The sequence below is a fragment of the Heterocephalus glaber genome, unplaced genomic scaffold (assembly GCF_053883595.1).
Source record: "Heterocephalus glaber isolate CG9 unplaced genomic scaffold, H.glaber_assembly_v1.0 deba00000470, whole genome shotgun sequence".
In the NCBI taxonomy this organism is placed as follows: Eukaryota; Metazoa; Chordata; class Mammalia; order Rodentia; family Bathyergidae; genus Heterocephalus; species Heterocephalus glaber.
The window spans coordinates 28725866-28748291 of NW_028258145.1; the positions used below are offsets into that span (position 1 = coordinate 28725866).

The window sequence follows — 22426 nt, forward strand, 5'->3', positions numbered from 1 at the left end:
CTGCTTGTATTTCCCTGTGTTCCTTTATCTCCATATCTTCCTGTGGTTTTTCATCTCTGTATCCCTTTGCTGGGCACATGCTACCTTATCCCTGTTAACCAATTAAACTTTTGATAATCTTTTAAAATTCAATGAGGTATCATCTCCTCCAGGAAGTTCCTTTTGACACCCTCCTGCCCAGGGTAGATTCCCCATCTTTATATTGGTATCCAGATAGTCTACTGTCTTAAAAAACACTTCAAACTGAATATAAGCAAGAGGCAGACACATTCTCATTAAAATAAAAACTACAGAAAACAGACTTTACATGATTATAAATAGGTAACTTAGTATCTTCCAGTCAGGATTGAGGACCCTGGTGAAATTACCTGACAGTGCAGTCAGCTACATCCACTGAACAATGCGACTCCCTTACTTACTTTGACCATGCTCCAGGCAAAGGAGAGGCTTTCTTACCTTTTCTTTAGGGTAGGAAAATCGACTGGTTAAAAATGTAGCACTTCTATGATGGCAACTCCTAAAATCCACATCTCCTAACTTCCTGCTCTGCCTTAGTCTGGTTTAGTCTCTGCAGCTTCCTGTCAGCTGCTCCTCAGAGACATCAAGACAATACTTAAGAGCTAACACAGACTGTTTCCTCATCTACAGAATGATGGCTAGATCTCAGGATGCTTTTGTCCCACTAAAAAGTCACTTGGGCTCATTTTCTGTCCTAATCTGGCTTCTCTGGGGAATTTCCCCATTACTGAGAAGGGACACAATGCAACAAGGCCTGAGCCGACAATCTGCATTTACCATCCTGCCTCTGACAAGGGTGTTACAGGGGAGGTCAGGGGACTCCAATGCATGCTTCAAAATGTTAGAACTACATTGACACCCACACATCCCCTACAATGATAAAATGAAAGAACTTCAACTTTTTAAATTTTCTCAACTACCTTCTGGGGAAAGACATTCCCTTGTACGTCTTCTAAATTTACTTACCTAAAGCTTCAAGGGTGCTTTCCAGTATTTCAAGATTCAGAGAACAAACTAATACAGAACCATTCAGGTCCTCAGAAACCCATAATTTTCATAAAACAACTCTCTTGGTGTTTAGGGTTTGGGTTACTTGATGATAATGACATGGGCCAAAATTGCATATTTGGCAAGATTTACCAAGAAACTTTAATAAGTTTATTTTGCTGTGCTATAGGGACTATTCATGCTTTTAGAAAGTTGCTCCCATAATTTCTCATCAATTGTTTACTATGAGTGCTTAAGGGGTCTCCAAATTTCACCGTCATATCTATGGAAAATTCTTCCTTATATGAACCTATACCTGTACCTCTCCATCTACCATGGATAAGAAAATGAGGTTTTGGTGTAGGATGGTCTCCATCTCTTATTAATTCCAGCATGAGCACCTTTATCTCTAAGCCTTGTCCTGAGCCTGAATTCACAAAGATAAATTCCACCATACCAGTTGACAAAGCACCTATCCCTGACACTAGGGGATCTTGACACCTCTGAAATACAGGACAGCCTTTTCTAACATGAACAGCAAGCCTTCCAGAAACTGAGGGCAAATCCCTTCTTTGGTGGCCCTCTTCACTCTTGTACCATTGTTATAGTTAGGACTTGTTTCTCAACTAACCAATTTCAATCACAATATGGCATGCTGGTTAGGAGTCCAACTGTCTAGGTTCAAATCTCACATCATTTCTATAACCCTGAAAAATTATTTACCCCGACTTTTTGTTTCCTCCTTGTTACAATGGAGTCACCAATAGTCCTCACCTTGTACAACTGTTAAGATTAAATGAGGTGGTGCCTATAAAGTACTTGGCACAGTGCCTGGGACAGAGCAGGTCTTTCATAAACACTATTACTGTCATTATTCTCAGTAGCTTCCTAACTGGTCTCTTGCCAGAGTCATTACCCTCTAACAATCTGTCTTCCATGCTACTACTAGACCACACTTTTAAAAATATTTCTTGATTATAAAATACAGATTCATCATAGAAAATTTCAGAAAACATGAAGGAAAAGTCACCCATAATCTGACCACAGAAAATCAACTGCATAGTTGCTTCTAGTCTTTCTTCCAATTTTTAAAAACTAGGTAAGACTATCATTTTTACTGTTTCTGCTGTTTTCACCATGCCTTTGCCTATAATTTAAACACTTGACAAAACAAAGTAGATCTGGTTCTAATTCTGTTTAGAAAAAGATGGAGATAAAATACAACCTGGAACAGTAAATGACTAGCAGTGATGGGCTCCCTGCTCCCTGCTCCCTGCTCCCTGCACTCCTGCCCACTGCCTGGCCCTCCTCCCACTGCTGAGAAGGCAGCTGCCATGTTGCCACTTCTGGGTGTCTTGGACACCGACTGACTACTGCCTGCACTTTTGTTCACTGGCTTCCAGCTGGGAAGTGTCCTCTCTGAGTGTTCCTCAGGTCCAAGGACCACAAAAGAGCACTGCACAACCAGATGTTCATCCACATGTGAACTTCCTGCTACCCCAAACCTTGCTCAACTCTCCTCATCTGTGTTCACTGATGTTTTCAACACCCAGCTCGGAACAAGAGTTTCTGAAATAGAATGTCACCCTGCATGATGAGAACCAAGACTGGTCTTAACGCAACTCTTACAATGTAGCTACTTCCCATATGACAATGCCCGGAGAAGTGGCACATGGCATGGGTCACTGGACATTTTATCACCTGTTTCCTCAAGTAAGCCACTAAGTTCTTCAGTGTTGAATTATTTCTCTTAATATTTATCTTTACTTGTAGTGATACAAGGCTTATCAATAAAGAAACTGCCAACCGTTTTCTTTCTTTATAACATATAGTATTCTCTTTCTTTTCTTCTTTCAATGCAATACTAGCTGACACTCTTCTAAGCTTCATTATGCATCAGAGGCAATTCTAAGTGCTCGCTCAGATGAACTAAGCTAACCCTCAGGCAGTCCTGGTGATTGGTTGCTATTATCGTTTTCCCTGGAGTAAACAAACACTGAAAGTTACATTGGGCCGGGGATTTAGCTCAGTGGTTTCACCGCCTGCTGCGCAAGCGCAAGGACCCGAGTTCGATCCCCGCCTGGTACCAAAAAAAAAAAAAAAAAAAAAAAAATTACATTAAAGGCCCAAACTCTCTTAGCTAGTAACCAATGGAATTGGAATTCAAATAAAAAAACTAGTTTAACCAACCCTAACGCCTATATAATTTTGAACTCAACAATTAAAACATTTATTAAAGATCAACTTTCCTAAGCATTAGGCGAAGACATTTCCAACCTGGAAAGGAAAGAAACATCAAACAGAACTAAACAGCCAGTAGGACAGACACAAACAAAAGGGGGCGGCGGGGCGGTTCCTGTGATCACTGTGATCAGAACAAGCTTCCCCCAAACACTGGGAGATAAGGGGGCCCTAAAAGTCATATCATTACTTGTTATGTGAAGAAGCAAAATTAGTGGGACGCATAATCCTGGAGCATGAATGTTCACAGGAATATTCAGCAGGACCCTCCACATCTCTTTCCTCACTGAAGCATGGGGCCAGCTTTCTTTGCTCTCCACCTGAATTCTTGTCACCAGCCCCTTTGCTTCATACATAGGAGTCAGGGAAAGTTGAAGGAGGACAGCCCAGCTCTTCCTTACTGACCCGATGCAGCATCCCAACAAATCACACAATTTACTTGCTATTTAGACATTTCAACAAGTCAAGAACACCTTTGCCTAAGACCTATTTGTGTGCCATAAAGTCACAAAAACGCAGCATGCTCATCATCAGCATCTATGTTTCTCTGTCAATACCAAAATGCACAGGTCTTTCACAGAATATTCCATAAACACCAGAGCATAGGAGCCCAGTGGACCTGGTGCTTACCACCACTCCCAGAACCTCGGTGATGCAGTCATGTACAGGGGAGCTGTCCTCAGAGACCCTGTGGCCCTTCTGTCCCTGAAGGCAAGGCCTAAGGGGTGACTTAACTCCTCAGCACTGACACACAGCACAGCTACACATAACACTCTTAAGTAACCCCGTTAAGACCTCTATTTCAGAGCTCCATATCAGGCCTTTCAGCCACTTAAGATAGGCTGTACAAAGAGAATTCACTGCCTCCCCCTCAAATCTGTGTCCTTTTCTCCTCCTAAGAGGCCCCAGACACTCTCAGTTGGCTCCCACCACCACCCCACTCTTTTAGGTAATCATTTCTATTTCTTGCATGGCTCCTAACAACTTTCTTACAGTTTTCGCACCAATCTTTTCTCTCCACAAGCCAGAATAGTCTTTCAAAAGAATAAGGTGATAGAACTTTACTTGCTTCCAAACTCTGAGTAGCTCACTACTTTCCATGGGATCAAATTCAATTCCTGACCTTGGCTTTTTGGACCCTGCTATATCTGACTCCTGCCTATTCCTCAAGTCATCTTTTCTTCATCCCCTTTACTCTTGCCAGACCAAGAACAGTCCAAACAAATCTCACTTTCCCACAGCCCAGGCTGCTCTGTCTTCCTAGAAAGTCTCCTTTATACCTGCTGGCCCTGCATGGCACAGCGTAGGTGCCACATCCTACAGGAAAGCCTCCATGATGCCCCCAGCTAGATATGAACCCAAAGCACCTGTGCCCACCTCCACTGCCACAGTGTACATCACAATGGATCATTATCACTTTCCTTCCATGTCTTTTCTACCAGCCTATCAACTCATTTCTGAGTTCCCAGGACCCAGTGTGGTGGGCAGCACACAGTGAATGTTTGTCAAATGAAAGACAGAGCCTAGAAATACAAGTTCACCAGCCCATAGCTCTTTGCCCTTCCCAATACCCATTGACTCACCTACACAATCACAAGTGGGGAACTCGGCCTGGGCCCTCTTGGCAGGTGTGTCCAGCAGGCTCTTGGTGGGTGTGTCCAGGTACTTAAGAGGTGACTCCAAGAAGCCACTGAGGGTGGGTGTAAGTGGATTCTCAGCCTTGGTGGGTGTGGCCTCCTGGCCTCCTTCTTCTGAATGGAAGCAGGTGGTTGAGAGCACAGTCACAGCTCCTGAAGACTCGATCTTGATTTGCTTGGGGGAATGGGTAGCAAAAGGGCTCTCAGGGGCTGGGAGACACGTTGACTGGTTCTCAGGGTCCTGAATGGGCACAGAAGGGGGGCCAGGAAGCCCAAAACTATCCCCAAATTCAGCCTCAAACTGCCGGATGAGCTCTTCCAGCTTGTCATCAGCAGGGGGAAGGGGGCCGGAGGAGCCTGGCTGCAGGTTGGCCATAGGGCTGAGGGACCTCATTTCCTGAGTAGGGGGCAGCAGGCTGTCCCCGGAGGGACTAGGTGCAAATAGCGCAAGAGAAGGTTCTGTGGGCAAGGGGATAGCAGAGCCCTGTGAGGCAGGGAGGGGGGCAGGGAGGGGGGCAGGGAGGGGGGCAGGTGCATATGCCTGCACTTCCTCAGAGGCTGGGGGCCTCAGCCCTTCCAGGATGATCTGTCGGACAGGCAAGAAGAGGGGTTGAGGTTCTCGTGACCTGGACTTCTTGATCTGAATGGGCTTTCGGACACTGGGCTTAATCCCAGGGGCAGCTTTGTCTGTTCCCACAAGACCTCCAGCTGGTGTGGGGAACTTCTTCTTCTTCTCCTTGGGTGGTCTATCTGGAGGCCGTGGAGCAGGTGAGCTTGGTGGGGCCCACCACCCAGGGGCAGGAGGCTCCACAGGAGGACAGGAGGTGTCATGGGCCTGTTCTAGGAAGAGACTACGCTTATGGTGGAGGTGCTGCTGCAGGGCCGTCTGGGCCTTCTGGTGGGTGTCGAGCTCTGAGGATGATGTAGGAGCCTCCCTCTGGAGAATGGGAGATGAGGATGGGGCTGGGGAAGAAGAGGGTGCCTCAACCTTAATCTTGGGCTTGGTGGGCAGGGCCTCAGGCCTCTTGAATACTGACTGGATGTAATCACTGGCACTGCCCAACAACTGCTCCAGTTCAGCCATGGGGTCGGGGCTTGGGCGGGGCACCGGCCAGGAGTTCTGGGGTGTCACTGGTGGGGTGTCAGTGCCCCAGGCTTCAGGAAACTCAGTTCTAGGAGGTGCTGGAGGGAAGGTGGGGCTATCAGGAGGAAAAGATGGGTGCTCCTCAGAAGGAACCACAGGCCATGAAGGGGCCCGGAGGTAGGACTGGGGAGACCTAAAAGGGGCAGGAGGGGACAAGGCCTCAGGGAGGGGGCATGAAGCCTGGGAGGTGGAATGAGAAGGCTGGGGCAGAGTGGAGGAGAGCTGTGTGAGGGCCTCAATGGCAATAGCGGTCTGCAGACTGATGTTCTTTTCCTTGGCGATGCTCAGGGCACTCTGGGACAGGGGCAGGCCCTCCAGGGGAGGTATCTGGGGGACCTCAGAGCTAAGAAGTGGCCTGGTACTTGGTGCCGGGAGGCCAGCCTCACCAGGGGGCAGAGTCCCTGGGACCCTGGGCCGCTCCTGCCCTCCTTCCATGACCACAGACTTGATCTTCCCCTCCAGCCACTCGAGGTAGTCAGGGCATTCTGGGCCATCGCAGTTGCAGTTGGGTGGTTTCATTCCATGCCGTGCAAGGGCCAGGGCCGTCTGCAGCGTGTCAAGGTCTTCACTGCCAACAGAGTAGCTCTCAGGCCCTGGCCGGGGGCCCCTGCTGTTATTCCCAGCCTCACGACTCATCTCACGGTTGAAGGTTTCATAGAGCCGGGTGCTAAGGGCCCCATAAGAGGACACAGCTTCGGCCACAGCCGAAAAGGCCACCAGATCGTGAGCATCTTCCAGGCGAGCAGTGTGAGCTGGGCCTGGGGCAGCGTTCCAGTCGGGCTTCTGGTCTACCCGCCAAGGACCTGCAGCCCCCAGCAGACTGGGTCCAGCGGGCTCTCTAGCACCATTGACCGGCGCCCCTGAAGTGCTTAGCTGCCGTGAGTCCCCATGGTACACTGGCCCTGAGTCCATCTGACCTGGAACAGGTCCATCAACTGGGCTGAGCTCTGAGCCTGTCTGGAGAGAGAGGGGAGAGGAAATAAAGGGGGAAAAATGAACCACATTATTTGAAAAGCATCACCCTGCTTCATACCATTCCAAACCCTGCTTTTCCTGCAAATCCTCTCCCTGGTACGTTTTGTAAATCCTCTCCCAGGTGCTCCCTGATACCTTAGCTAACTTCACCAGCAGAAATGGAAGGGAGAGCTTTAGGACATCCTAATGTGGAGTTCTCAGTGTCGCTCAGGCCTCAAGAGCTTCAGATTAATCACACTGTCAGAGCTCCCCTAAAACCAAGGACACCAAAAAAAAAAAACAAGGTCCTTCACTCACTGTGAACTCAGTGACCAAAATCACATTGGAACTATGTTTATTATGGTTCTGTCAAGAGGGAAATAAAGCTAACCAAGCCTAGCACATAACCATGTGCTGTAAAGTGGAAAGGCTGTGTGTGTGTGCAGAGGTCAGTAAAGCCGCTTTCACAAACTTAACCTGGGACAGGGTTCACAGCTTCCTAGTGGGAAGTAGCCTACAGTTCCTTCTCTCCCCATTACTGTTTCTCTTAAACCCAGGCTGAGTAAGCTCAGATTCCCACACACAGATGTAGGCTTAAGGGAAACTGACGATCCTACACAGTGCGTGGTCAGCCTCATGCTGAGCCAGTCATGCTGATGACAAGCAAGCTGCTGCTGGGAAAAAGATTTAGACCTTTCCCCAAGCCCAGGAAGCAACATCATACACGTGATCTACAGAAGCACACAAAAGGGAAAGTATGACAGGAAAGGGGCCTGGAAGGCTGGCCCAATAAGGCAAAGATATGAAATTGAATTTGCAAGATTCATCCTTTAGGGAAGGAAAGCTCTTCCTTCCTGCAGACTTCCAAGAAAACACACAAGGAATGACAGGTTTCAAAAGTCATAGCAGATGCTCCAAGTACTAGGCAGAAGCCTGATGAGATACGGGATATATACATGGTCTCAAAGCATCTCCTGTAGATTATTTAATTACAATAATAACTCTTTAGTGGAAAAGTCTTTTGGACACCTCCTTAAATGGCCAAAGTTAACATCAATACTGGAACAAACCAACATCGTATGCCTCTTGATATGATACACTAAGGACTTGACTCTATTCATGACGAAATGTCAGATAAACCCAAATTGCAGATGTTCTAAGAAAATACCCAAAATGTTCTCAAAGCCTCTTCTATCTTATGAGACAAAATGTATGCTCATAGGTAAGAACTTACACTAGGAGAAAGACAGCAATAAAATGTATTATTGGGACAATTGGTGAAATCTGAATACGGATGTGGACAAGGTAATATTCTGTCCATCTTAATCTGGACTTGGATCATTAGATTGCCATTATATAAGAGAATATCTTCTTGGGACACACACACTGAAGTGTTTAAGGGCAAAAGGACACAGCAGTTTCAACAGTTCTGAAAATATATGCATATATAAAAATGCATATTTATAGAGAAAATAATAAGGTAAATGGGTAAAAAGAAAAAAGCTCCTCTGGTAGAATACAAAGTACTTTAAACAGAGCTAAAATGATGCTAGGCCCAGAACTGTCAGACATGGCCATCATCGGCTCCCAAAGTGGCAGTGAAAACTGGGACATGAGATCAGCTCTGTGGGAAGAAAGGGCTCAGCCTGCAGGTCCTGCCTTAACCTCATCATTGCTCCTGTCTTGGCCTCAAAAGACCCTTATGCTTTTCCAACAGGCCATGTTCTCCAATGTCACCAAGCCTTGTACATGCAGTTACCAGCCTTCTCAGTCTCTTAGAGCAGTCACTCTAGCTTATCCTTCAAGTGACAGCTTAGTGTCACCTCCTCCTACCCAGCTGGCAAAGTTATCTATGGCTTCTTCTCCTGGATTCTCATGGCACCTTGTACACTAGGGCTCCTCCCCGCCAGGTTCCTATGGCACCTGTAACACTTATCACATGACACAACTATTTCATGTTCAAGTGGCTACCCATCTCACCAGGTAGTAGTTTCTGAAAGGAAGGTCCAAATCTTAATGACCTCTGTGCCTCCTGCTCATAACTAGTGCAGTAACATACTCCTAGGACAATAAAAGGCCTATTGTTCCCCACTGGCAATGGAATCATTCAGCCTCTCCCTAACCCTGGTGTAAGACTACCTTCTGCATGCTTAAGAATATAGCCGATGACCCAAAGTTCCCTTCTTTAAAACATACACTAAAGTACCTAACAGAGGCTACAAAATCTGAAGTGATCAAAATTTACATGCTTATGTATAAAAGACAGAAGGAGCATGCATAACCAAGATGAAACATGAGAGTAGCATGGCTTTACAAAAACAGTGTCAGAAAGACTAATGCTCCATGAGCCAAGGCTTCCCCAAAATGGTCAAGACAACTAAAAGGGATTTTAAAAGTTATTTCTGGTGTGTGAATAAGGACAGGGAAGAACTAGGTCAGCTTTGTGCCTGTGGATTCCCTGAGAAGGAAAATGTTTTCTGAAATAAATGGAGAAGGGAAAAGTAGATATGGCTATAAGGAGGAGGAAGTAAAACTAGCCTGGTTGGGAGACTTTAAGAAACCCTAGATTTCAGTTTCCCAGCCCAGGGATCCCGCTGATACATTTCTCAATTTGATCAATTTCAGTGATCTTAAATCAAACTGTCCAGCAGAAAAAGGTGCTAACGGAAAGAGGACAAAAGGCAGCCCCATCTGTCAGTCTACTGAGTTCAAAAACAGCCCCAGTGGGCCGGGGATTTAGCTCAGTGGTTTCGCTGCCTGCTACGCAAGCGCAAGGACCCAAGTTCGATCCCCGGTATCAAAAAATAAAAACAGAAAAACAGCCCCAGTTAGGATTCTTGAAAGGGTAAGCAGACGAACCACAAGAAGTCAGGTTGACCATCAACCTGTCAACACCCAACCAATCTCACTAATTTTTGTCATGTGGTCAGTAGATCAGCAGATACAGAGACGCTATAGCTGACAGTCACAAATCCTGAAGGCTACAGGCTAAATTTGCCACAGATGCGGTTTGGCCTATACAGTGTTAATGCCTTTGTTTTCCCAACATTCAAAAATAAAATTGCCCATGAAACCTGAGTTTTCTTGAAGGTCCACATTTCTATCTGGGAAATTTGTCTGTAACAGAGCAGTGGCTACCACTTACACATAACATAACTGCTCTAGTTCACCCCCAGTTTCACCATTGCGCATTGCCTTCTTGAAACCAAGTCCAGGGGTCAGAGATCACTTATTAACTGCCTGAATTAATTATCACTTCATTCACTTGTGTTACCTGCCAAACCCCTGCAGGCTTTTTTAGTTTGAAACTCAGTCTGTAGATGTTCAAGTTTCATAAGGTCTGCCAAGGACCCTTTGAGGCCAGCTCCAGAGAATTATAGGTTGTCAGGGCTGGCTTCCCACTAGGTAGATGACCATACTCAAAACGAACAAGTGGTGTTATCAAGTCCTGGGGGAGCGAATCTCTAGGGATCTATCACAGGACTCTGTTCTCACAACTGCCCTGTTCAACATATTTATAGAGAAGGAATACTTATTAAATACGCAGGTGTTAAAAATAGTGATAAAACTATGTTGAATGACAGCGGCAGGTGCTCCAAGGTCAAATAGGCTGGACCATGTGCCAAAAGATCAACAGTCTAGAAAGGAAAAAAAATCAAACAGGGCAAATAGGGTCCCACACTAAGGCCCCAAACTATGTCTATGCAAATTAGAGATAGGGGAAGCACCTAAAAATGGTAGCAGTGGGCATTAAAATGTTTCAGGAATCAGATAGGTTAAAGATGGACAACTGACAGTACATTCAATATGATATGATGCGACTTTTTCAAACTTTCTGACTACAATCCATATTAAGTACATTTTACACTGTGATCATTTATGCACTTAAAAATGACATTTTGCAAAATACTTCCCCTTAATAGATGAATATATTTTTCATCTTTCTTTCCTTTCTTTTTAAATGCAGGTTGCAATCTTTTAAGAAGATGTCACTGTCTATTAATGGATCCTATAGTTTGACACATATAGCTATGACATAACCTAAACAGAACCCATAGCACAGGCAATGACAGCACTGCTCTACCCAGACAGTCTCATTTCAACACTGGCTTCCCTTTGGGGCTACATCTTTAGGGGCACAATGAAAGCAGGACAGCTTAAAGCTATGAGAGTAGCCCATAAATGTATACAAGTACAATTTGTCAAAAAAACCACAATTCATACAAGAATTAGGCTTGTTTGACTGGCCTTTTGGATGGAACTAGAAAATGGGTAAAGTTGTAGACAGAAGAACTTTTGCTTCACTTAAGGGGAGAATTTTCCCTTTTTTTTTTTTTTGGTACCGGGGATCGAATTCGGGTCCTTGTGCTTGCGAGGCAGGCAGTGGAACCACTGAGCTAATTCCCCAGCCCTCCCTTTTTTTAATAATAAATTTTATTTTATCTCTCCCCCCAAACCCCCTCAAGTGGAGAATTTTCTTAATACAGTGAAATTCAAAACTGCACTGAACATAGTCCCCTACCAGTCAGGAGGTACTGAGTTATTATTCATGAAAATGTGGACAAGGTAACCAAGTACTAGTTGTCTGGCAGTCATCAGCAGGGTGCCAGGACAATGCTAGAGGAGGATGGAGGTCCTTTCAGAGACCCAGCTCAGACACTCCTCAACTCTGAAACCCTCCACACTTTCCCTCTCAGTTCTCATTTCCCTCTGGGCTTCAGAAAACACCTTGGTGAGGATGCTCCTAAGTGTATGCTTTCTGCCTGGATTTCTCAGTTGTCCTCCAGCAAGCTCCAACTTTTGGAAAATGCAGCCCACTAAGGGTCAGCTTGTCTAAAATGAAACTAAACTCTCTCATCTCCTAAAGCTCCCTTCCTGTTTTTGCTCTTAGCAATGTTCCCGGCAAAAACCTTAGCTATGTTCCTCCAATGTGCCCAATTATCAGAGCCAAACAACTCTGAATATATATTTTCTATTCTAACTCCTTCCTTCTAATCTAGGACTTTTTTGGTGTGTGTGCCTTTTAATTGTCCCATATGACACAGTGGCTCCTTTAAGCAAGTCTATGTACCCCCAAGTCATCCCTCATAGTACACATAAACACACATTCTTTTCTCTACCCTACAATCTTTGTTGATTATACCTCACCCGTCCTTAAGACTCCCAGCCACCAACTTCATAACATATTCCACCTCATCTTTGACATTCAGTTCTTAAGGACGCCATGTGTTCATATCCAGTATTTTTTTTCCCCATTAAGTTTATTGGTACATTTTAGGTATAAAATACAGTTACATTCATCATTGGGATCTTGTACCTTTACATGAGTATCTTGGTTCTTATTTTTTTCCCCTTCCCCTTCCCTCCTTTCACCCCCTCCACCCCCTTTCCTATTTGCAAAGACCTTGTTTCCATTTTTTTCTTTTCTCATATTTTTCCCCTTCTTTCCTTTCCCCCACCCCTCCCACTTCCCCTGCTCTTTTAGGCATTTTCTTCCTATTACACAATATCAATTATACATTTTAAAAATTACAATATCAAGATCTAGGAGACATTACCACAGGTTTTACAGAATTTAAAAGGATACAGAAAACATATTTCAAAAATCTTTTTTGATTAAATTTGACAACTTCTAAGAAGTACCTTGGAAGATAAATTAATGAAATTAACTCTGGAGGAAGTATAAAATTTGAATAGCACCTATTAAAGAAAGTATATTCCTAGCTTGAAAACCTACCTATATGACAACAACAGGCTCACATACATTTTAACTGATAAATTATATAAAACATTTAAACCAGAAAAAAGAAGGAACACTTCTCCCCTCATTTTAGGAAATCAACATTGTGCTAATCCTAAAACTGGATAAAGATAATAGAAAAAAGTATGAACACAGAAATTTGTTTAACAAAACAAACTATTAGAAAGTCAGATCTGGCAGTATGTAGAAAGTGGTTTTATTATAGGGATGGCAGTGTTGGTTCAGCATCAGAAGGTCCACCCCCAAAAGTCATCATTTTAACAGAGGAAAGGAAAAAGCCATATGATCCTGTCACTAATTGGAGAAAAAGTATTGGACTTGGACTAAATTCTACAGCCATTCATGGTAAAAGCTATCAGGAGACTAGAAGTGGAACAGAACCTTCTCAACAGATCAAAGACGTGTACTCCATACTTCCAGCAAAAACGCCTTATATGAATGGAGAAGATATAATGCTTTCTCCCTAAGGTGGGGAACAAGGGCAGATGTGCCTACTCTTCATCTGTCCATTAGACTTTGAAACATAGGCCCAAACCAAAATACTCTGGCAATAAAAATAAACAAATAGCTTAGGATTGGGAAGGTAGAAGTAAAATCTTTATATGCAGATGAAATGTGCATCTACAGACAAAAGACAAAGAAATCTCTAGGAGTCCCTAGAACTTGTACTTGAATTTAGCAGGATTAGAAAACACAAGGTATATATAAAAATTCAGGTCTATGTATACTTGCTATAAATGAAGAATTGGATAATGAAATTGAAAAGTTATGTAGGAGTACAAAGAAAAGCAAAGAGAAAAAGAAAAAACAAAAAACAGTGTTAGAAGACATTTGGTACCTAATTTTAAGACTTCCTCTAAAACTACAGTAATCAAGGCAGTGTTGGTGTAAGGAAAGACATATAGATCATTAGAATAAAACAATCTAGAACTAGAACCACACATATATGGTCAACTGGATTTTGAAAGATTATTTAATATTAACATTTTATAGAACATAAACTCAATTCAAGAGCAGAGGAAAAGATAGTGTTTTCAGTAAATGGCACTAGAACACCTAATATCTGTATATAAAAAATTAACCTCAACCCTTTATTTCCATACATAAAAATAACTTGAAAGGATCTATGAACCTAAATGTGAAAGACTAAAACTATAAAACTTTAAGAAGAAATTACAAGGGAAAATGATTATGAAATTAGGGTAGGCAAGAATTTCCTAGGATATAAAAAACACAATGTATAAAAGAAAAAAACTGATGAGATTCCATCAAAATTTAAAACTTTAAATGACATCGTTAAGAAAATGAAGAGTAGTCCTTAAACCATATTTATAATGCATATAACCTATGACCAGAATACATAAAAAACTCTTACAGGTCATTAATAGACAACCCAATTAAAAAGTAGACACAAGAAGTTGATAAAAAGCCAGCACAGCGCAAGGAAAGGTGTGCAACACTAGAATCAGAAAAACACTGATCAGCACAATAACAAGATTGAATTGTACACTCATTAGGGAGATGAAGTTAAAAGTTTTAAAAGAACAAATGTCAGCCTAGGTGAGAACTAGTTAGAACTTTCTAATACTGCTAATGTGAATATAAAACCATTTTAGAAAACAATATAGAAATTTCTTATATTACTGTTAAGAACCAACAGTCCTGTTCTTAAATTTTTATTTGAAATGAAAACACATGTTCATAATAGATTTGTACATACAAGTTGAGTATCCCTTATCTGAAATTCTTGGGACCAGAGTGTTTCAGATTTTCGTTTGAAATCCACTTGATCTGCAAAGAGGATAGCTAACTCCTGATTTTTTTTCGGGTTCCTGCCACATGGAGTATTGTTTTCCACCCTTTAACTTTCAGACTGAGTTTCTTTTTGAATTAAATGTGCTTCTTGTATGCAGCATATTGTTGGATCTTGCTTCTTGACCCATCCTGCCAGCCTATTTCTTTTGATTAGTGAATTGAGACCATTAACATTGATGGTTATAACTCATACATACTGACTTAATCATTGTCATGACTTTTTCTGTTTGTTGGATTCTCCCCCTTTGTGTTTTCTTGTTGCACGCGATGGATTCATTCTGCTGGGCATCCTGGGGTTGTGATCCTCATTGTCTTTTCCTAGGATATTGTCTAAAATTTTTTGGAGTGCTGGTTTGGTATTCATGAAGTTCCTGAGGTGCTCTTTGTCATGAAAGTATCTTATTTCTCCACCAATTTTGAAAGATAATTTTGCAGGGTACGTCAATCTCGGTTGGAGGCTATTTTCTTTTAGGGCTTGAAATATATCATTCCAAACTCTTGTCTTGAGGGTTTGCATTGAGAGGTCTGCTGTGATTCTGATGGGCTTTCCTTTGTATGTGATTTGTTTCTTTTCTCTAACTGCTTGTAGAACTTTGTTCTTCTGTTGGGTTTCTGGAATCTAAACAATTATATGTCTATGTGTAGATTTTTTTTGATCAAGGTTAGTTGGAATCCTATATGCCTCACCTATCTGTATGTCAAGTTCTTTTCCCCTCCTTGGGAAGTTTTCTGCCATCACTTCTGGGAACAGTTTTTTTATGTCATCTGCACTCTGTTTCTTCATTGACTCCAATCAGTCTTATGTTGTTCTTCTTTGCATTGTCTAGCAGCTGCTGGACTGCTTTCTTGTGGTCCCTTACAATTTTGAAGCAATTTTTATTTCCCTGGTCACTAATTGCAATCTTATCTACTATATCTGAAATTCTATCCTCACCTTGGCTCATTCTGCAGCATAGACTTTTGATGGAGTTTTTAACCTCCTGGAAATCTGTTTGTATCTGTTTTATGGATTCCATTTGTGTCCTATGTTGGGATTCATCATGTTCCTCAGCTCCTCTCTAGATTAATCATGTCTTGTACTATGAGCATAATCTCTGCTGTTATCTGAGAAATTATTTCTGATTTCATTTTTTCCAGATCCTCTTTTGTTGCCAGTTCAGTGGGTCCAGGTGGTTGAGTATCAGAGTATTCCATCTTGTTTCCCTTTGGGGTTGCTGTAGGTGAGACTTGTCTACATGTCTTCTCATTTCAACGGGGGGGGGGGGGGTGCTGCTGGTGCCCACGCAGCTCACCTCCTGTGTGCTGATGGGGGTGGTACAGCGGCCTGGAAGCCTCCTCTTGTGCACTGGGAGTGGCTCACCTCCTGTGTGCTGGTGGAGGTGGTATGGTGGCCCAGAAGCCTCCTCTTGTTTGCTGGGAGCAGCTCACTTCCTGTGTGCTGGCTGGGGTCCATATCCAGTATTTAGTATGTGTGGCAGACTGTGTTTTCCAAAGATGGCCACAACAATCCCTCTTGCTACTTTGTGCCTTTGGCACTTCTTCCTCACAGGAGATGGATTTATGTTCCCTTCCCTTTATTCTGGATAGGCTTGTGACAATGGTAGAAGTGACACTACATGACTCTTAAGGCTAGATCAAAAAGAGAAATACTTCTGCATGATTCTCGGGCCATTTATTCATTCCTGTAGCCCAGCTGCCATACTGTGAAGAAACCCAGGCCCATGAGCAGCCCACATGTAGGAGGCTAGCCAACATTCCCAATTGAGGTCCCAGCCAACAGCTGCCACTAACTACCAAACATGTGAGTGAGGAGCCCTTTGAGGGTCCTAGCTCAGTTATCAAGTTACCTGGAGCTCTTAACCCTCACCAGCTGACATCTTAAACATCAAGCAATACAGACAAGCTACTTGTACTGTGAAATTTCTGACTTAATCCACAGAGCACAATAAAATGGTTGATGTTTTATGGCATTATATCAGGCCCCTGGCCTCGAGCCCTAATCTCCTGCAAGGCAATATGATGCAAGGTTATGGAAAGGAAGACACAGAAACAAGACTTAAACAGATAGTGGGGAATTGGGATGGGCCACGCTGAACATGTGGCGATGAGCCAAGCATGTGGCAAAGACCACAAGCAACCAGGTCCATCAGTATTTACTGATTATACAGGTGTGGGTAAGAATAGGGCAGAGGGGAGGTGGGGATTTAGCTCAGTGGTTCCGCTGACTGCCCTACAAGCACAAGGACCCTGAGTTCGATACGAAAAAAAAAAAAAAAAAGAGAGAAGGGTAGAGGGACTCATGTGGCATCCAGTCTCAGCTGACACAGGCAAGGCTTGTAGAAGGGAGGATCAGACATGCTTGTGGAACTGACCAAAGGTCAGTTACAGTTAACTAGTAGGTTACTGAAAACAAAGGATGGGCATCTCTGGGGAAAGAATGTGGATGAGAGTCCTGTGTCCCTGGGCTACCATTATCTCACTAGGAGCCTTGCTGCTTCACAGATCAAGTCTTAAATCTCTGTGGCACCAGTTGGCACAGAAGCTGTACTAGCCCATGGCGCCACCCAAGGTGCTCCTGTGTCACGTGGCCAGCAGTCCAGGTCAAGGTACATTATAGCCAATTATGACGGGAAAATGCCTGCTCCATATTATAGCTTGCTGACTTTGGTCATGGTGTCTGCCACACCATTATGTATTGGCATTTATTTATTGGCATTTAGTGTATTATCCAGCAATAGTCCAGACTATTTCTTTTTTTAAAGTTTATTAGTACTGGCGCGGGGGTTTCGTTCAGCTGCAGCTGACTGCGCGAGTTTCTCCTGCTTGCACCATGGGATCGGGACTGATTGAGCGCCTCAATCCTCGCCTGGGCCTCACTGAGCCCAATGTGCTGAGGAAAGCAGAGGAGTACTTGCGACTACCTCAGGTGAAGTGTACTGCTCTGTCCGCACATACTATAGAAACTAGCAATGCTGTCATGTGCTTGGACCTTGCAGCTGCCTGTATGAAGTGCCCCTTGGACAGGGCTTATTTAATTAAACTTTCTGGATTGAATAAGAAAATGTATCAAAGCTTTCTTAAAATCTTTGCAGTGTTTACTGGACATGAATTCAAATATTGGAATAAAAGACCTAGCTGTACAATTTAGCTGTAGAGAAGCAGTGAACATGGCTTCAAAAATACTGCAAAGCTATGAGTCCAGTCTTCATCAGACACAGCATGTAGATCTGGATTTATCCAGGCCACTTTTCACCACTGCTGCACTACTTTCAGCAAGCAAGAGAACTTAAGAGATTTAGCTAGTCCTCCACGGAAGACAAAGAATACAGTAGTTGAATCACTGGCAAAAGAAATAAAGAAAGTAGAAGAAATCCCACATAAACCACAGAAAGATAAAGACGTGACACAGGATTATGAAGAATGGAAAAGGAAAATTTTGGAAAATGCGGCCAGTGCTCAAAAGACTACAGCAGAGTGATTTTAGTTTTCAGCCTGGGACGTCCTCAAACCTATAATTTACTGCCACCTCCAGGAAGGACTTAGGGCTTTGAGCTTTGTTTGAACTTTTATACCAAGGATCCTATCATTGTAATAGCAACAAAGCCATTACTTGAGCTGAGTTCTGAGCAGTGGGCTGCCCCTGACCTAAGCAACATTAGATCAACTGCAGTGCCTCACACCTCAGATCCCCACAGGGCTGGCTGTTCTACAATAGGAAATGGCAGTCATTTTGTTTTTCTGTTGTGTCTTAAGCTAAAGGCAGTCTCCTGTCCTATCTAGAATATAAGATTTTACTTAAGTTTTTGTGCAATTGTTTTGGTTTGACTAAATATTTTATACAGTCTGAGTTAATAAATATTTTTATGTGCAAAAAAAAGTTTATTAGTACTTGTGTATAGTATATAATGTTTACATTCCTTGTGGGGAAGTTGGAACATGCACATGACACATCTTCATTCCTTTTTTTTCATCTCCTTTCCCTTCCTTCCCTCCCTCTTCCACTCATCTCTTGATAATCTCCTTTTTTAGGTACATGTTTACAGTGTATGTTTATATTCCTAGTGTGAAGTTAGTACATGTGCATAACACATCCCAATTCCTTTTCATCCCTGCCCCTTCTCTCCCTGCCATTTCCCTCCATCTCTTAACCCTCTTCCCCTATGAGAATGCTCTCTCTCTCTCTACTTCCTCTTATCTATCTCCTATATGAGAAACAAAGACTCTCTATTTCAAGAACCTCAACAAGATAATGAAAGGTGAGAGACAGGTCTACAAGTAAATGCCATAAAGCACATCTGTGCTGTGAAAGCAGGGCACACAGCTGGCCTGTGGGACAGGGGAGGGTGTCAGTTCTCTCCAGACAGGTGCATACTTGGGTACCTAGGTATCCAGAAAGATTTCATGTCAAAGTTTCCTGTCAGATGAGGCTGGAAAGATGAGTTATTTTGCAAGAAGGAAAAGAACAACTCCATATATAAAGGCACAGAATTATGATGAGGCCTGGCAGGTTTGGGGATATGTAAAGCTGTTGAGTATATCTTGATCCTTAATCAGGACAAGGCAGGTGTGTGGGACCACAGCAAGAACACAGCAGAGTATATTTACATTGCAGGAGGAGCGCTCAGGTGTCCCTGCAATGCAAGCTGCAGGGTTCAGTGCAAGACCAATGAGGCTAATGCCACTGTCCAGATCTATGACAGTAAGGACCTGAACTAAGGCACAACAGGGATAAAATATGGTCATGGAGGTAAATGATTAACTGTAAGAGGTGAGACAGGAACAGAATCAACTTCTTCCTGGAAAATCCTTGGCCAGTCTTTACCACAGGGTCTACAGTCACCATGCATGGGATCTTTTGGGGGACCTTTTCCCAAGAACTGTATCTTGAAGCTCCTAGGGGACACCTTAAGAACCCAGCAGAGTCTCTAGAATGTGTTCTAAAATATCTGTGCCTCTTCCTCTCAGGGAGCTGGTTGGTACACACTTCGTTTTTCTGGTGCTTTGAAAACAGAATGATCTGTGGAAGCTCCAGATAATCAGGAATCTCTCCACTATGATGACACTATCACATTGCATGCATGACAGAAGTCAGCAAAGGCTGGTAAATGCCATCAGGAATGCCTTGGCCACAAGGGCCCAGAGACCTGACTATGGACCTCAGAAGAGCCAGTCCCACACCTGTCTACCTTTGGAGAGAAGCCCACCAAGGCCCTGGGTGCTGCTCCCTCTGGGTATAGGACAACTTACAGATACAAAACCCTGTCCAGTCTTCCCTGGGACCCTCCCACTTAATTCCTATAAGGTCTCCTTGCCTCATAGTGTCAGAGGGGGCTCCAGCCCCCCACCCCACAGGTGGCGTTAGTGGGAGATTGAGAGGAAGTAAAACATTACTCAGAGAAAATGTCCTCAGATCTAAGAAAAGATCCAACCCCTCTACTTCATGAGCAGCTGAGATGTACATATGAACTGCCACTTGCAGTCAGAGTTCTTGCCTTCATAATTCTTCATGTTCCCTCCAGGGCTCCAGGGACAGCTGCTGGAATCTGCCCCCACACTCTTCCTGGTCAGGACTGCCAAGGCCCCACTGCCACCTCCTCTACAGCAAAATGTTTTCTAGGCTCCCATATTCCCACCACCGGTCCCCCGACATCTGCAGGTATTCAACAGTGGGAGCCTGCCCTTCCATCCGTGAGGCTTGAGAGTCCCCAAATGCCATGCAAAACTAGGAAAGTGTGGAACTCCAATCTCAAACATTTCATTCCATCAACAACACAGAAAGAGGTGCAGAAATGACACCAGTTTCCCAAGTCTTTCTTGACTCAAGAGTATCAACACATTGAAACCAGTCCAGGAACTCTCTATTAAAGGCAAACATCCAGCCTGGGATTTAGATTTAGCTCAGTGGTTCCACTGCCTGCCTCGCAAGCACAAGGTCCTGAGGTCGATCCCTGGTACCAAAAAAAAAAAAAAAAAAAAAAAAAGGCAAACATCTGGACACAGTGGTACAGGCCCATAATCTCAACTACTTGGAAGCCTGAGACAGGAGGATTGCAAATCAAGGCCAGCCCGAACAATTTAGCAAGACTGTCGCAAAATAAAAACGGCTGGGGATATAGATTAGGAGTACAGCATTTACCTAGTACATGTGAGTGCCCTGAGTTCAATCCCCAGCATAATGAAAAAAGAAAAAAAAAAAAAGGGAGAAGAAAGCTTAACATTACCAGCAAATTCCTTGTTGATAATACCTTCTTAGGGTCAATTTAGAAAAGGAATGGAGTCCAGAGGGCTGATTTGCTGACTGTCAAGAGTTACACACTATCTTAGAAAAAATGTGTTCAAGGTGTTTCTAGCCAGAATGAGCAAGTCTGCACTCAGCCTCCACTAGGCCAGTGGCCCATCTACAGTGGAATCTCCAGGATAGTGGTGGTTGCTTCCCTGCCAGCTGGCCAGTAAATTCCACCCAGCACTTTCCCAACTGCATACAACACTAGCTCTGTTCCACCAGCAGCTGTTTGAGGGCTTCAACTTTCCAGCCCTGCTCTTTTCCTCAGTCCCATAGTTCAGCATCCACACCCATACGAAGCTAAATCCTTCTTCCCCACCCTCAAATGAGTGGCCCTCCTCCCTCTGATAGCACATGGGGGTATTTATAGCATGTTCTGCCTAGAGTTGATCAATTATTCATCTCTTAAGAGAATCCCACCCTTCTGGGATTTACTTACGAAGCCATTCAATCTGAGTGGGGAGAGAGACTTTTAAGGGACCCGTGACAGAGGATGGCACATCTGCCTGTTTTTGTAGAAGAGTGAGGTATGTGTGTGCACATGTGTATACTGGCTAGCCCAATCCCATATGTTCATCCTCCACATCCCACCTGGCTCTCTCTGCAAAGGGTCATGTCTAATTTCCTGAAACCATCATGTGTTGGCAGAGGAGGTTCTTGTGTGAGGTAGGGGGAAGAAGTGGTTCTTGTAGCTATTGTACATGTATCAGTAAAATATTAAAAAATCTAACATTTTGCCGGGATCTAGCTCAGTGGTGCCGCCGCCTGCCTTGCAAGCATAAGGTCCCAAGTTCGATTTCTGGTACCAAAAAAAAAAAATTTAAAAAATTTTGGGCCAGGGATTTAGCTCAGTGGTTCCACCACCTGCCTCATAAGCACAAAGACCCAAGTTCGATCCCCAGTACCAAAAAAAAAAAAAAAAAATCTAACATTTTTTTCCTACTACAAAGTAGATAGATAAAAACATCTTTCAGTGGCTGGGTGATGCTCAGCTAAGTGCTAAAATAGTCTAGTTCCCTGAGGTCATCATATCCGACAAAAGTATACGACTATGACTATTCATGCTCTCTGACCTAACAGTAATTAATGTGGCTTCAAGGAAGAAAGGAAAAGAGGAGGAGGCACCAGGAAAAGCCTACATAACTCTGATGGAACATCTTTATGATGGGCTATTGTGCTCATCATTCCACATTCATTTCATCTCATATACTCCTACAAGTCAGGAACCACATAGATAAAAACACTAAACAGAGAGGTTAAGAACATTGCTGTGATTACACAGAAATTCAGAAGAGCACAGCCATTTTTAACCACTAAGTACTCTTAATCTCACTTCAGGAAATTCAAAAATAAATACAGAAGGGCCAGGATTTAGCTCAATGGTTCCACCGCTTGCCTCGAAAGCGCCAGGACCCGAGTTCGATCCCCAGTACCAAAATAAATAAATAAATGAAATAAATAAATACAGAAGAAATTAAAAAGCTACTGTCCCAAAGATTTTCCCTGAAGCATTAATAGGGAAGAACTACAAACAACCCAAGTGTCTCAACAGTAAGGGAGCTGTGTTTAAGTGTTATACTTCTTCA

The 22426-nt window shown here is 43.5% G+C and overlaps 1 protein-coding gene and 1 pseudogene across 5 annotated transcripts in view; one reads left to right on the forward strand and one right to left on the reverse strand.

Annotated features, from left to right (window-relative positions):
• Nucleotides 1–22426, reverse strand: part of Tet3 (tet methylcytosine dioxygenase 3) — a 127674-nt gene that overhangs the window by 60188 nt on the left and 45060 nt on the right. For 3 of the 5 annotated variants that reach the window (XM_021258298.2, XM_021258299.2, XM_021258300.2), the window contains one exon: nt 4830–6984. In XM_021258298.2, coding sequence (XP_021113957.2) covers nt 4830–6984 — 2155 coding nt within the window. The remainder of the gene's footprint in view (nt 1–4829; nt 6985–22426) is intronic. The other 2 variants (XM_087204333.1, XM_087204332.1) reach the window with 1 other exon arrangement.
• On the forward strand, nt 17344–18049 carry LOC110349103 (origin recognition complex subunit 6 pseudogene; annotated as a pseudogene).